The sequence below is a fragment of the Rhea pennata genome, chromosome Z (assembly GCF_028389875.1).
Source record: "Rhea pennata isolate bPtePen1 chromosome Z, bPtePen1.pri, whole genome shotgun sequence".
Taxonomy (NCBI): Eukaryota; Metazoa; Chordata; class Aves; order Rheiformes; family Rheidae; genus Rhea; species Rhea pennata.
The window spans coordinates 30418768-30436265 of NC_084702.1; the positions used below are offsets into that span (position 1 = coordinate 30418768).

At 34.4% G+C, this 17498-nt stretch overlaps 1 protein-coding gene across 1 annotated transcript in view; it reads right to left on the bottom strand.

Annotated features, from left to right (window-relative positions):
- The window catches only part of FANCC (FA complementation group C), a 60320-nt gene extending 43332 nt beyond the window's left edge, over positions 1-16988 (bottom strand). The window contains exons 1-3 of the mRNA XM_062600344.1: positions 16821-16988; positions 15198-15282; positions 10642-10736 (exon numbers count right to left, since the gene is read on the bottom strand). Of these exons, the coding sequence (XP_062456328.1) occupies positions 10642-10736; positions 15198-15282; positions 16821-16985 (345 nt within the window). The 5' untranslated portion in view covers positions 16986-16988. The remainder of the gene's footprint in view (positions 1-10641; positions 10737-15197; positions 15283-16820) is intronic.
- Between the last annotated feature and the right edge of the window lie 510 nt (positions 16989-17498).

A 17498-nucleotide genomic window follows, 5' to 3' on the forward strand; every position in this document is an offset into this window, starting at 1 on the left:
AAAGAAATTGTTTATTTACATTAGTTGGAATATTAATAAGTGATTTTTCTCCCCTTAAAATGAGGGAAAACTAGATTCAGACCATGAGTTTGTACTAAAACTGCTATTAAACCTCTGCACTTTATGACAAATTCTTTTTGCTTTAACTTTCTTAATAACACATAATAGGTAAAGTATGTTTATAATTTTAACTCAAGTATCTCAGTTTAGCTCCTAATCTTGCTCTTTCAAAACTGTCTAGATAAGAAGGAAAAAATAACTTGTTTCTCATACGACCTCTAGCAATTCATAAGCCTTTTAATAGACATGTTACCCATAAATGCCATTAATATATTATTCTTATCTCATTCAGACATCATTTATTGTAAATCCAACACTATTTTAATATCTTCCTGGACCAAATGATCTTGAGGCCCACTTGCTTCCACAAATGACAAATGCTTTAGGCTCTTGATAACTTAATAAAGCAGACTGGATGGACCTTGAGGCTCACTGTAATTTGTGCACCAAATATCTTCTTCATGTTACCTTAAATTCCCATCCCCTAGAAAGATGTGAGCTTTTAGATTTGCTTTTATAAAGATAAGAATACTTAAAAAAAACTTTTTGGATTATATTTGGATTATTCTTAACATACCATGTTATTTCCTGAAAGCAACATTTTGTGAAGTGTTCCTGCAAATAATCAGTCTTGTAGATCTCCTGTTGATGTCCAGTATTTTTTCAGCTGAGGAAATTCAGATCTGGCCCTAAATTCAAAGCCTGACAAAGCCTGAACCATACATGAAGATAGTTTGTAGCAAGTTTTATGAAAAGATGACCAACGTACTGAGCACAAATTCAAATCAGCACCTCACCTAAGAATAGACTGGTATCATTGCCATGTTCAAACCACATCTTCATACACAGCTATACTTCTGTATTAAAGTTTGTAATGTTAGACAAACTGTGAAAACTGGATGGAAAACTATCTCCTTAAAATCACAATGATGTAATTTATATTAAACTAAGAACACAAGCAACAATACTTTAAAAAAGAACTCTTATGAAGGTCACACTCTCCATTAATTTTATTCTGCTTCTTCCAAAAACTATAGAATTGATTGTAACTCTAGTTCATTGAGATGTGTTGTCATACAGATATTTATTCCCTCAATATTCATACCAACGGATTTTTTTGCCTTAAGTTTGCATGAAATGCTATTGTACCCTGCCCTCCTGTGTCATGGGTGCATCACCCTAAAGGGGCAGTATACACCCTACTATGTTCTATTTCTCCAAGAAGGGGGACAGTAAGAAATGTTATGAAATGTGCAACAAACAACAGATCTCTAGGTTCTTCAAAGAAACTCTCCTCTTTTTTGAATACTTATCTGTGCATTCATACTGTAGGAAATTTCAATCTAATGGTGGATCCTGGAGTTGTCTTAGTAAATCAAGATCTACTCTGCAAAGAACAGTACTGTTCCAGAAAGCCTCCAATATGACCTATCATCTGGTAAAGGTATGAACAAAACTTCAAGTAATTTTCTCACACATATTAGAACAGAGCCTGACTTCCGGTAGAGTGTGCCTGAATCATTTGACTACTTGGGCATTCCTACAACAAGTCCTAATGGAACTCATTGCCTTTCTTCACAGAAGCATTATACTATGTTTATCTGCAAAATATGCAAACATGAAACAATCATTGATCCTGCAAAAACATGGGGGAGGGAAGACAACAGTCTCTGACCAAGCAATAAGGACAGGAACAGTGAAGAACCTAAAAGGTGCTCAAGTTCTGGGCAAAAAGTATCTCTTGATGGTCACTGAGATGAAAGACATGACCTCAGGAAACCTTTAGTCATGGAGGAGAGCCCAGAAAACATTACCCTGGATCTTCAGCTTGCAGAATAAAAATCATAAGATCAAGGAGAAATCATCGAAAGAGGTTTGATGATTCACGGTATGAACCACTTCCCAACTCAGGAAAGATTATGTTATACCACTTTTTACTGAAAAAAAAAAACATATTACCCACTATAATTTGGACAGGATGATCTGCAGACAGATTATAAACAGCTGTGAGCACTCTGATGCTAGTACACAAGCTTCTCTTGATAAGGGAACAGAAACATAAAACTGTTAGTCTCTGAAATAGTCTCCCTGACCAAGATTAGGTGACTACAGCAGTCATTCAGACTAAAGAGGCAGAAGGTGAAAGTGCCTCCTACTATAGATGTTGAAGGACTTGTCAACACAGGAAAAAGGATATTCTTGCGGGAAGGAAAGCTGGCTGATTGCATGACATGAGATGAGAGGTTGAGAAACTCATTCTAAAGACACCAGATGAAGCTCTGCTTAAGAGGTCAAGGCACGTGACCTAAACTTTAGATGACACTCTAATCTGACAGGATTAAGTTAAAATTCCTCTGTGAAGAGCCTGTACAGAAATGCAAGCAGCATGACGAATAAACAGGAGGAATTAAAAAAACTTTGTGCAGTTGCAGAGCTATGATTTCATTGCAATTATGGAGATGAGGCAGGATAGCTCGCATGCCTGGAATGCTACCCTAAAGAGCCTGAATCCAGGCTCTATAGTAAAAACATGTCAAGGAAGGCAAGGAGGAGGAGTCACCCTTCATGTGAGAGAAGGGCTGGAATGCATGGACATCTTCCTAGGAGTAGACACAGGGCTGACAGAGCTTACAGGTAAGGATTAAGGGGCAGACTGAAATGCGTGACACTGTTGTGCGTGTTTGTTGCAGGCCAGCTAATCAGGAAGAAGTAGATGAAGTCTTCTACAGAAAGCTGGAAGTAGATTCATATTTACAGGTCCCGGTCTTCATGGGAGACTTTAACTACCCTGATATCTGCTGGAGGGATAAAACCCTTTTCTTTGCACAAGAAATCTAGGAGATTCCTGGAGAGCATCAATGACAACTTCTTGATACAAATGATAGAGGAACCAACATATCGTTCAAGCGGCTCTTCAGAACAGCTATCCTTCAGAAAAAAAATTATTGAATAGTTAGCCCCTCCATTTTTTCCCCCCACTTTGAGTATTATTCTTGTGCCCTGGAAGTTTTAGGGGTTTTCCATGTCTACTGCCAAAACCACTAGCAAAACTTCAAGTTCCACCTAGTACTCTGAGATTTACATGCTCTTGAAACTCATACCTTCCCTCCCCCCATCAGATTTCATTTTCTAATAAGTTCTGATAAAATCAGCTCTCTATTTCCCAAAAACATTTTAGCTTCAACTGGCAGAAGTTTGTTTTTGACAAAACTCTAATTGTCATATTGCTGACAAATATTAGGCATTAGAATCTGCTGAAGTCTCTCAATATTTGTTCCAAATCCTCATCACATTCTGATTTGTCATTTACAATTCACCCCTTAAGTTTGTAAGATTAAAAAAAAAAATCTTGCATTATTCACAAACTGTTTTATAGAACTTAAAACTACTCCCACTATCTTAAAAAAAACCTCATTTTTTACATCTCATTTTACACAGTTTGTACACGTGTATGTGTGTATGAATGCATGCTTGGTTTTTGTATTAATTTTGTGTGTATTGCACAATTTTGTATTGTGCAATAATTTATTCAGCTTCCTCTTGAATTAACTGAAAATTATTTTAAAACATCAGATACTATTTCCAACAATAACCAAGAGGCAAGCTGCTTTCTGACTTTTCTGTGGTTTGATACCAGAGACAAAAATGGCACTTTTAAGTCTCTCCAGAACTGGAGATAGTCCAGTAGATGGCTACGAAGATGATTAGAGGACTGGAGCACCTCCCCATGAGGAACGGCTGCAAGAGCTTGGCCTGTTTAGCCTGGAGAAGAGATGACTGAGAGGAGGTCTTACAAATGTCTACTAATACCTTAAGGGAGGGTGTCAAGAGGATAGGGCCAGACTCTTCACTGGTGTCCAGTAACTGCACAAGAGACAACAGGCACAAATTGAACCACAGGAAGTTCCACCTGAATACATGGAAGAACTTCTTTACTGTGAGAGTGAGAGAGCACTCGGGGAGGTTGTCCAGAGAGGCTGCAGAGTCTCCTTCTCTGGAGAGATTCAAAACCTGCTTGGACACGATACTGTCTAACATGCTGTGGGTGACCAGCTGTCTTTCTAAATGCTTCTCACTCACCTGTGAAGAACACACTTTGATGCTCTGCAATCCAAACTTTGAAAAATGCTCCATTTCTGTCCTTAGCAGAACAAAAGGCTATCATGATCAGAGTCTTTAAAGAACAATTGAAGTAGAAAAGAGATTGAGGAGCTACTCATTCCACTAAACATGAGGAAAATATATTGCTTGATAGTATAATGGAGGTTAGTAGCATCATTCAACTGGCAAATTATAGCTCCTAAAGTTATCATTTGCAAAAAAAAAAAATCAAATGAGAACAGGCACTATGTGTCAAGAAAGTAATTAGCAAAGCAAAACAGTAGCAAAGAATAGTTTTCATTGCTATCATTCCATATTTAAACTTCCTTATATAATAAGGTGGACTGAGAACTACCCAGAAGCTAGGATAGAGTAACAAATGCTTTAGATACTCTATAACTCAAGTGAACAACGGTGGGAAAACCATCAGTTTACCTGAATGAACAGAACTGTCACAATATTCATTGTTATTTACTCAGCTTCCTTATGAAACAGATCCAGTTTAAGATGAAAAAGACTGTATAACTGCATGCAGTTTTGTATCTAGAAAAATAAATCTATGTAAATAGTATTTTGACATGAATTAAGCAAAATTTTTATGTTTTCCCCCTTTAATCTGTGAAATAATTTTAAGCAGCTTTTCCTACTCGTAATACCAATATACCTCAATACAATACCATAATAACAATATACCTCAGTATTCCTTGACTCACAGGTCATACACAACATTCAGATTTCTTAGATGCAACTTTGACAGCTTAGCAATTTACAAATTTACAATTCATAAATCTGCCTTTCCCATCCTGTCCACACAATATGAGTCTAAGTCGATTTAGACTTGTATTAAAGTTTACATGAATTAGACGATTAATAATTATATAAGTAGTAAGATTACTAGAATTGCATTGCAGTCCAAGTTCCTCTATGCTCTGACCAATCATGAAAAAGAATAATCTAAAAATTCCAAAACATAAACAAAACAATCCCATAAAAAGGATCATTATTTTGTAACTGTCCACTCCAAAACTTTTCTCAGGTCTACAAAAGCCTCCAGAACAGGTATTCACTGGAAGCAGGATATTCGGTAAACTGTTTTGGGTTTTTTTTTTCCATTTTTTATGGGGCATATTTACTTAATAATTGCTCTTAATTGTTACTAGGAGCCAAACACTTCAATAACAAAATGATTTGTATGGAGGTATAATACACAATAGCTAATTTCCATTTTTTATTTTTTATTATCAATTCCAGTTAATGCTTGTTTGTGCTCACTCTAACAGCATTATTTTATATGCATAGTTTTGCTTGGAGAAGTCCAGTTCAACCCAGTCTTTCCTTAGAGAAAGCAGTCACCTTTATTTACCATCCTTTTGACAAATTTGTACAAAGGCAAACTACCACATAACACTAACTAATTTTCTAACAAAACACATCCAGATGGGACCACAGAAAGGCCACATTATGACCACTAGCTTAATCCTTGACAACATCTAAACTACCCAACTGTTTAAGAACTGCGTGCAAGTGCTTGTTGCCATATGTATGTATGTTTTTAGGTATGTACATACCAGTAATTAATTAATAAAGTACCACCTACTGATATTCAGTGGTAGATCTGTTCAGTTTATTACATTTGATAGAGTTGCTGTGGTAATGCACTGCAAAAGTCTTATTAGTCTTAATAAAACATTAGAAATAAAAGAATGGATGCTTTGTTGTAACCAGTATTGTGGAGAGACATTAACATCTGTGTCAAATAAACCTTTGAAGCCATTAACAGTGGAAAAGCTGACAGAACAACTATGAAAGGAGCAAACTAAATAATACAATAATGGATGTATTAAAAATAACCATCACCACCTGAAATACATACAGGACTTGTCTTTAACAAAACAGTGAATGACAATATATAAATGAGTTGCTCTGAAGTCAGAGATAAGACTCCATCAAGAAAGAGAGAAGAAGCAAAATACAAAGAAAACTGCAGTGTCCGTTATACTATCTGTAATTTTATAGAGGTGAAGGATCAGGGCTGGAGAAATGAATGGTTGTTTCTTTTTGGTTCTTGGTTCTATCTATTTGCATGAGTCTTTGATTGTAACCAGTTTGAAACCAAGGACATTTTCTCAGCTACCGATGCACAGTGTTTAATACTATGCATCCTAGATACAAAGCCCTTCAGTACTGAAAAATATAAATACGAAGAATTAGTCATTATCTAGCAACAAATGAAACACAAGCAGAATTTTCTCACATCCCAGAAATAACTAGGGAAAAGAAAAGACACAAATCAGTTCAACTGCATGTATTATGCATACCAGAAAGTAGAAAGATCATGAAATTTGTCTTCCTATTAGTGAACACCCTGAAAATAATTGCCAACCATTTCAGGAAATCCTAACACATCCTTACTGGTGTGGATACCATTAGATATCTAAAGCCCAAAATAGTGCTACAGAAATTGGAGAGTACTGAAGTTAGCTTGTAATCTGGAGACTGTATTATTAAAATAAATTGTTCATATTCCCTTAGAACAATATGTATTGGAATGCTGTGAAATAGATGGCCGTGTACACAAAATAAAACATACATATACCTGCATATAATACAAAGAATGTCATCTACTGGTATGTAAGAACATACACCATTGTTCAAAGGTTGGCAAACAGCTATCATTGTAAACAATAAAATTGACATTATTTTGCACTGCAAATAACTCTGTCCATTTTTAAACAGCGTCTTCCTTACAGATTCAGCATGCTGCATTTTAACAAGTATATGAGCCATATACCTCTCAAAATATGCTTCTCTACACAAAAGACAAGAAGAAAATAAAATATAATGAAAATTATAAAACATTTATTCTTTAATCTCCCTTTTCCTTCTTCCATCTATAAAAGTTATTTTGGATACTTTATAAAAATATGATGAGAATCTCTATTTATCTCACAGAAGACAAACTCATCCCTCTTGGTTCCTTCTTGTTTTACTGTGATGCCTTAAAATCCTCATTGTGCTAGAAATATAGAAAGCATTTAACAAGATGATCTGCTTCAGAGGTAACTCATTCCAGCTACAAAGTAAATACGCATGAACAGTTTCACACTTCTTATGCTTTTTCTGATATGACCTCTTTCCAGTGTTCTTCTCAGCTATTTTCACAACATTCTGGTTGCACCCTGCATTTCTCTTCTCACTTTCTTCCTCAACATTTTCTTTCAATACTTTTAATGTAACTTTCATGAGATATTCTTTGCTTTCTCAGAAGTAACTGGGTAAGCTTGCAAATTCCCAGTAAAGCAAAGATGAACAACCTACAGACAAAACTGTAAGTCCCTCAAATCTTATAGTTTTAACTGTAATTTTTCAGAACTCCTCATTTTGCAAAAATGCTTCTTAAATTCTATTTCTGAATATTTTTACATAATCAAAATATACATCACTAAAATATTCTCAAGAGAGAGAAATATGATAACACTTGATCAGACAGCTGGTTAATTCAAAATACAAATCAAGAAACACTTGGCAGTCAAGAAGGAAAGGGAAACTACAGATAAGTCAAAATTTGCAGTGAGAGGTAATCATACATTTAAATGCAGGTGCAACTGTTCTAAAGAAGGAAATCACAACTGATTTCATTTTGAGCCACCACTGAGAGGCCATCATTTCAAAGGTGGGTTAATTCATCACAGCCTTAGACATCCATAATGAGGTAAGAATGACACTCTTGCTCATTAAGTATATGCTCTTATGATCTTATATAAAACAAAAATAATACTATATAAAAAAGCAAAGACTCTAAAAATCCATTTTGCCTAAAATTCTGGCATAATTCAGCAGTAAAGGTGAAAGGTCACTGCTTCATTAACTAAACCAACTCAATTAAAATTGAAGCTTAATGAAAAAGTCAAAATGATCATAAAAATCCCAGGCCATCTGGAGAACGTCACTAAAAATCTCAAACACCCTGTTCTTAATTGGCAGTACATTTCTTGATCTGACCTATCTGAGCAGCAGCAAACTACTACAAAACACCCTAACGCAATTCAAAGATGGAACTCCATCAAATTTAAACCTAATCAATATATGTGACTTAAAGGTACATCAAAAGATTTGCCTGTGGAGGATAGGTATATACCTTCCTTCTGGAAGATAAGACTTTCATTCAAATCTTTTAATGCGTCTTCCACTTGGAACCTGTGATAATGGAATAATACTAAAGGTAACAATCCCAAATAGAAGACTATCTTTGACATTAAAATTTCAGTTACAAATCTGAAAGCCTAAGAGACAAAGCTCTTTTTAATCAAACAATATTTGATAACTGCTGTATAAGCAGGGGCTATACAAAAAGCTTAACGTGTTAATTAACAGTTTTCAAACCTGTTTACATGTTTGCTATTGAAAAAAATTCTTAACAAGATCACATTAATATTTTGTTGTCTCTCACATTTCTGTAAAAAAATAGAGAAGTTCCAGCAAGCTTGTTGCAATTTTGCTGAAAACACTGTATTTGGCAAAATGAAGACCCTTTACTTGAAAAGGCTATGTTTGCATTTTCAAAGAGGTACTGACAGGCAAATAACATTATTTACTGACTATTCACAATGCCCAAAGGAAAAATTAATATAATCCTTCCATTGCATATATTTGGAAACAAGTCTTTCACAACCTCTTCACTACCATTGTTTAGTTCAGCAGAAAATTGTGACATTAAACTCCTGGACAATGGGAAAAGGCAAGGACTGCATACCATAGTTCAAAACCTTGATCTGGCAACAGGATTATCCTATCCTAGTAACCTTCACAAATGATTAGCAGACAAAATCAGAGTTCATCAGAGTTTCATCAATAGACGAGTCAAAAATAGTTACATGCTTGCACACATACTCAGTCAAACACAGCATAGTGTACAATTGGTCCAGATTAAACAAAATACTACATGCTCAAAATTAATAGTATAATGGTACTACAAGAAAAAAACACTGTTTGTTTTGCGCAAGAATAATACTTTTACACTGCAGATCTGCTGATGCAATACTATTAAAGCTTTCTGAATCAAAATTTTAATGTTAATTTGGCATCCCACCACCCTCAGTTTAAAAATTATGCAAAAAAAACACTACTAAAAGATAAATATGTATGAAATCTTATGAAGGATAAAACTCTCACATTCCATTAAATATCTTAGTGAATTGCAATACAAATAATTCCAGTGCTATTACTCTTATAAAGTACATCTATACTCCTGCAGGCATTAATAAAAATAGCTTTTTCTATGTATCCTCTCTGTATAGCTTAAATAGCTTAGATAATCTACTGTTTCATGCCAGGCAGGACAACTTTTCCATAATACTAAAAATCTTCTAAGTAAAATTTCATTCCATTCCATTCCATTGATGCCATAGTGATTCATGACAGAGCACAGAATGGAGTTCTGCATCAGCTCCATGCATATATGTGCCGCCTCCATTAGCACAGAAGATGTGAAAAAGGGGAGTTCCAGACCTTTACATACAGGAATCGCAATCAGCTTCTGCAGAACTGACTCTCATAGTAGCCTTGTCCTTTAGCCCTGCAGCTCAGGGTTAATTTCATCTCTTCAATTTAATAATGTTCACTTAGCAATGAACAGCTCAGAGACACTTAAAAACATCCTCAGCTTTAGCAAAAATATAAGTAAATAATAATCAGGCTACTATAATTTCACTAGTTGTGAGGACTATATGGTAAAAAAATATCAATGGAATTGTTAATGTATTTTATAGCATATGCAAATAAGGATCCATGGAGAATGCCAAGATGGAAAGTCAACAACATGGCTGCCTCAAATACCTATTCAGCAATGTAGAGCTTTAAGTGTCAGTGTGCTGTAGGTTATTTACATGCTCGCATGCTTTGCTGATTCAGTGTGAAAATACATAAAATATGAATAGATGTACCTATGTAAAACACACGAATTTGAGGTTAAAGTTAAGGATTCATTATTCATTAAATAACTAAATCTAAATCGACATACAAGCACCACCTCTCCCCTCTCTGACTCCCCTTGAGGTAGGAGATTAAACAAAAGCAAAAGAGAACAAAATTAAAGAGCAAATATAAGCTATTTTCAAAACAAACTATGACATTTCTCCAGATTATTTATTTTATTTTAATGGAAAGGTTCTTTCTTTAATAAGACTTTCTTCCCTTCTTATATGTGGTCTTTGCTTTCTACTTGCACTTACTGGATTAGTGAATGGATTAAAAGACTTTAAAATTATCCCATTTAAAATACTACTCTTTTTTTTAAACTTTTAAAACGACAGATTAGCACAGACCATGTTATAATTAGAGATAAACACACTTCAACACAATGCGTACTCAAGTTGTGTTTGAAGCAGTTTCATAAATGACAATGTTCCTATGCTGTAGATGTAGCACTTCTAAATAATCAATTTAATTCAAAGCAGTCCCGGGAAGGATTCATTCATTTACCCGTATCCAGCTGTTGGCCTTCAGTTCCACAGGGTTCTGTGGTTCACTGCTGTACAGACAACATAAGCACCACATCAGAGTCTTCTGGCTTTCATCTGCAGGAAAAAAAGCAAATAAGGATACATTAAGAAAAAAAGAAAAAAAAAACAGACAGAATTACACACAACAATTCCTATCCATTTCCATAACCAAAGGGCTATATATTGGTCTCAATTCATAATGCCTCTATTCTACTAAATTCATAGACCACATATTTAACATTATTCCTATGTAGTTCTTGTATAATCATTTCCTTCAACAGCAATTTAAAAAAGTTACCAACAATTTTAAAATCTATACAATATTTAGACATCCTTAAGAAAGACGTACAGCCTACCAAATTTTTTACATAAATAATACTTGTAGCTATCATTGAGGAATTTAAGTATCTAAGTAATATCACTTATAATAAACAATTTTCTACAGTAGTACACAGTGTCCAAAGTTTGCACAACTAAAGAACATTTGCTTCTGAAAAAAAAAAGTTTTAGATGCAAGAAATCATTCAAAACAAGAAAATAAAACATGGTGCTTTTTGTAAAAACAAATTAAAATTCTTTATGATGAAATTAAGATTCTCTAATGTCAGGAAACTGACATTTCTGACAGACAGCAGAATCCCTGAATACTAATAGGAAAAAATCCTGTTGTGATGTTCTGTTCAGAATCAGATTGGGTTTATACTTGATTTTGATACTCTAAAATCCTACCATACTTCGCAATATTGCTACTTTGCATATGCACAGAGCATATTACAAAACGGCTGATTATCTGGAATAAGCAGTTGAAGAACCCTTTAATTCACAATTGTTTCCCACAACTTCACTTTCATTTAGCTTTTAAATAAAAATGTTCTTATGGCATATACTAAGAGCCTCTATGTTGAATTTCATCCAGAGTAAGACTGCATCATGGTAATACAAGTTATAAAAATCAGATGTACTACTGCAGCTTTGATACAATATTCACTTACTAAGTGCTACTATTTTTAATAATAATGTCATTTCTAAAACTCATGTAGCAATACTCATTTGTATTAAGAGAGAATCCGAATATTATAACGTTCAACAAATTATTTCTGCTGATCTCAATATGTAAAAAGCAGTATTATGCAGAAATGCTGTGTTGAAGCTTTTAGTTTTTCTTCAGGCTTTGCCAGTAAGTAATGTCTGCATTTTTACCAGGTGATTAGAAATGTTAATACTGATATAAACCAGTATTCCTCAATAAATGTCTAACAAGCCTGTAGGCCACCAATGGCCTACCACTGACTAACATCTCTGCACAGAAAAAGTTTATCAGACATACACATTTAACTAACTATAATTTGAGATATTCTGCCATTGTGTGCAGGGGGGATCTTTTTTTAACATGGGTTTTTATGAGGCTAATAGTTTCCTATATAATATTTGCCAACATAAGGAGCTCATATAGATTTAGCTAGATACATTCAAAACTCAGTCTACTTGAAACGAGTGTATATTTGTGTCATAGCCATGCTCACAGTTCCTTCAAAATTGAAAGTGTCTACAGCTGAGCATTTTTACCAGTCAAAATCACTTTTTGGCCAAGACACAAGTGAAAGCCCTATACTCTCCTTTAGGTCGAGAAAAGAAGGAAAAGTTGTCATTCAGTCCTCTTGCAAAAGCACTCAGTAACACTCTGGGTGCCATTCTCAGGTTCATTGTTTTGCTTTGTTTTTTCTTTTTTTTCCACAATTGCTTTAAGACTGGGACAGAAATACATGAAGATTTAAGAACAGGACAGCAATCTTTTTAAACATATTTACAGAAACTGCAAAAGACAATCACATCAAAAGACCTACCACAGAGAATCAAGGAAAAGTTAGTGGTCCTTTCCCCCCCCCCCCCCTCATTTTTCTAGTAATTGTGATCCCCAAGAAAAGCTAATCATCCTGGTATGGACTGAAAGCCATTATCAAGATATGAACTAACATATTTGATCTTATTATGAGTTGAAAGAATGTTTACTGTATTTAAAATACCTGATAAGCACATCCAGAGGAACAAAATTAGCTAACTTAAAGGTAGAAATTATACGAAAGAAAAATCTCACCAACTTTCTCCTGAACTTAAGTAGGTTGATGTTGTAACTCCAATTAAAGGAATGAATTTTTTCTATAGGAAATTTAAAACCGCTTGAGCTCTTAAGGAATGTTTTATTCTGAAACATATAGAAACCTGTCCCTGCCAGTCTCCTAGGAGGGAAAAAAAAAAAAAAGGGAGAGAGAGAGAGAGAGAGAGAGAGAGAGAGAGAGAGAGAGAGAGAGAAAGGAAATGAAAGGAAAGGAAGAAAGAAAAAGGAGGAGGAAAGATTGTAATTCCTTTTCTATAACACAGTACAGTCTGGATCAGCCTATGATTCAGTTCATTTATACCTACCCTGTCATGAACTGGACCAGAAACAAGGAACCATGAGAAAGCTCTGATTTTAAAATCAAATATTCCTTTTGGAAGCCTTTCATAAAATTTCTGGTAAAAATATACATATTTATATATACTAAAAAAGTAGATTTGCTAAAATTGAACTTTTTGTGGAAATGAACACATACATAAGCACGCATCTTAGATATATGCTTGAAAGAGCTATTTATCCAAATGAGAAATTACATGAAACCCACTTGAGAGTCAGCATCTGGTATAACCAATATTATCTTAAAGAAGATCTTCAGAACTTGTGCCAAACAAATGAAATTCAGATGAGTTTAAAATACCAGTTGTCCAAAGAGAACTCAGGTGATTCTAAAAAGAGGAAGGGATGGCAATGTATAAGCAGCCATCTTCAAAACAAACAAACTAAACCAGTTCTTCCTCACCCCTTCTCCACACACATAGAAGCTGAAAGTAAAAATCCGTCCTTCTGCTATCTTCAGAAGTAATGAACAACTTGTAGGAAAAGCGCTTTTTCTGCTTCAGAAAATGCTGAGGGATACCAAAGAAGGGGAGAGAATAATAGGAAACCAAGAAGGTAATACTTGGGAATGTTGTGGAAAGAAGCCAAAAAAGCAAAAACAACTGCCTTTCAACTTGGATGAAAAATGAGGGATATCTCACTCTACAACTTAATATATTGTCAGCTGGAAAACACCAGTGGTCTAAAGACTTGCATATTCCAGGGCAAACCTGAGAAGTAAAGCATACATGTAACTGTAAACATTAATAATTATTGATACTCTCAAAACTGGAAATATGGTCAGAAGGAGAAGCTCTCCATTGCAAGAGAATGGTTTCCCCTCTAACAAAGAGGTCCACAGAGAAAAAACATGTTTTTTCTCAGAAGGTGCCACAATAGCAGATATTTGCTGCTTAGTGAAAGTCAGCTATGTTTAAACCCATGGTTCCTTCTCAGATTTTCTTCACAAATGGAAATGCTGACATAACATATGTCAACCATGTGTTTCACAGACACATTCACTCTGCCTGTTCTTGACACCAGCTGGAAGAAGATAAATCCAATCCAGAAGACACATAATCACTTTAGCCTAATGCTGTGCTTGACCTAATAAGCCATTCCAGGAGACCACAAAAGTAGTCCTTTCCCGTATTTCCCCAAAAGGAAGCATGAACCAGAGAAGATAGAGTGCAATTTTTTTTTTTTTTTGTAGTTGTAGTAGAATATTAACAAGATAGTCAATTGACAAGATAGAAAACATATAGTTGGGGGCTGAAAGCATAACTTAAAATTAATTTTCTGCTTAACAGTAGATCAACATCTCAGTTCCTGTTTGATGTTCTGGAACTGCTGATGATGTAACACAGGTAGCTTATGCTACTTCCAACCACCATTTATGTTCCTAACTTCTTTCTTCCTCTTTGTTATCATGTGTACACACATGCACGCATGCACATACAATCTAAGCATAAAAGGCCATTCGTTTTTAATACTTTTTCTTTCCATGTCATCACTTCAATATTTTGCTTTCTGATTTAATTTACATTTTCACTAATTTACAGAGGTGGAAAAGAAATGCAAAATAAAACCTATGAAAAAAATATAATTATGAATTTAACATAGCTTTCTATTAATAAAAATGACAAAAGAGGTATCAGAAATATGAATTCTTTAATTCTTTTATGTTAACATATATAACAGAATATTTTGTTTGCTACGTAACTGGAAGAAATCTCTGCTGAAAGTAATCTGACATACTAGATTACGTGCATTTTGGGACCCGAACAAAAATAAAATGAAACAGAAAAAAAAAACACCAGAAATCATGATGCACATAAAAGTTCATTGGGTTTAAAACCTACTGTTCCCAAGTCAAGATGCTGCAAATAATCCTTGAAATTAATTAGAATCAAAAGTAAATTTAAGACTGCTAAATGCCACACACTATCAATAGTTGTCTATTATCCTCTAATTCCTTTTTTATTATGTAATATCTCTGCAGCATTTTTATATAAAAATCAAAGTACACATTAAGTTGGATTTTGCTACTTTCTAGACAACAAAATTTTAGGAACTGTTATAGAAAGATCGTTACAACTTCTCACCATATCCTATAACAAAAGGATTCCAACAGAGTCTTCCTAGAAGCTGGCCAATTAAAGGGAATTGCTGGATTGCTACAGTTGAATTCTGTTTAAAAACAAAAACATAATAAATACACTGTGCCTCAGAAGTAAGTTTGGAGCACTGTTAACGATATAGATTGTTGTAAATTACAATCCCAATGATTTTGCTGTGAAATGCTCTGGAAAGCAAAATCTCCTCAGCCAGACTTCCTGAAATCAGCTATAATGTCATAGATAAAAACAGGTAAAACTTAAATAACTAATTTCCTCAACTAATACTTAATTGTGATAGAAAAGATCTCCTCCAAAATAATCATGAAAGTATATTTGTAAACAATCTTAGGATAACAGAAGCACAATTAGAATATATTTTCTTGCCCTTCATTGCTCTAATATGCTTTATCATGGTTTCTGAAGAAATTAATACACACTATGGCATAAAACTGAGTATCTTTCTGTTGCTTTTGCTTGCGTAAAATTAAATGACATCACGACTAGTCAACAACAAACTATCATTTAACTTCTAACAAAACAAGACAGCTTCACTATAAAAGTAGGCAGAGTAGTCTATACACAGTCCTGTGTAATCAGTCTTATTTTTCCATTTTTGTAGCTTTACTGTCTAATAAATGAAGGCTTTTAAAAATGGTACTGTACTAAGATAATGAATAAGTAGCAAGAACGCCTGCTGCTGCAATAAATTCCTTAGATTTGTCTCCCATTTGGAGTGAGCCCTAGACTTTCTGGGGCCATATGCACAAGGTTCATTTCAGGCCAAGTCTCAGATTACTTGAAGTAGCAACATTAATAATATATATTTTTTCCTGTTTGATTATATCTTTTCTGTCAGATATACACACAAAGGATGAAGCATGACTACCCAAAAATCTTTTATTTGAAAATTCAGACTTCAGTTTAGGGAAAAACCCTGTAATCTTGAGAAAATATTAAAAAAGAAATACTTTCATAAACACTCAATATCATAACATAATACAGTATTCTGAAGGAAAATTAAAGTGACTACATATGTTTTCCTGAGCATGACTTTTCCAGTGTACACATAAATAACAAAACTTATTTGAAAAAGCAATCTAGTGAGTACAGGCAACAATTAAATTACTCAACAGAACAGCCAGCAGCATATGCCAATGATCTGGCCATATTTCTAGAATTCACTATGTATGCCATTGCAGTGGGGTTAGCATGTCAGCAGACTCTCTAAGATTTAAAGGATCAATTACAATTTTGCATGTTAAGGCCTTTAAATAATCCAATTTATGACCTGGCAACTAGAATCAAGTTCTTGTTTATTTTAAAGAGGTTTTTAAACAGGCTACAAGATTGGCTGGGAATTCTCACATGACAACATAACCAGTCAAGAAGAAAAATCTCCTTTCACAATAAATCAGGGAAACAGGAAGCACATTCCTGTTTGCATTACCCGTGGCTATTTCTCCAATTTGCCTCTCTGATCCAGCAATACATTAGATCAATACCACAAGTTTCTTTGCTGCTGTTAGCTTCTGGTTTTGTCAAAACATAGTTCAGATTGTTTCTGAGGCTGTCTTCAAAACAGTGCATTCTTCCTGTTAAATTACTTACCATATGTTTTAAAGTTTCATAAGTCTGTTGTAGAAACTCCTGCAGTTGGGGCAAGTGATAGCACACATCTTTCTGGGATTCCAAAGTGGTGGCTTGTCCCCACTCAATAGCCTTATCTAACCAATACTCGAAGTTCAGTTTAGGCACTGTAGTATTCTGGGCCATTCCACGATCCTAAAAAAAAATTGTAATTCCAAATTAGGTGGATCTAAACACAGACTTAAGACCAAGGATGTGAGACAAAGGAAGGGCTTCTGCTTATTTTTTTGTGTTCAGATGAGAAAGGGAGAAGGAACGGAAGTTTTCCCTTTTGTGTTTATATTCTATCAGGCTGCCTATTTTTTTTTTTTAATTGTAAGAGGACAAAATAGTAACCACACAGTGACAAAGCAGCTGAAGTTGCATAATGATTGGTAATTTAACTTAGAATGTACTACCCAGCTGAGTGTCAGTCTCTTATTATCTGAATTTGTTATCATCAATATTTCATTCAAAGAATAATAAAATAATGCAAGTGAGCACATGTGGGTATGTGTGTAATACATACGTGCAATATAATGCAACACGCTGTTACCCAATGTGAGTAACAATGCAATGTTTTGTTAAATATTATTTTTCTTTTTTCTAGTTTTTTTGCAAAAAAAAATTAGAATGGTTTGCATAATGGAAAACTCAAAA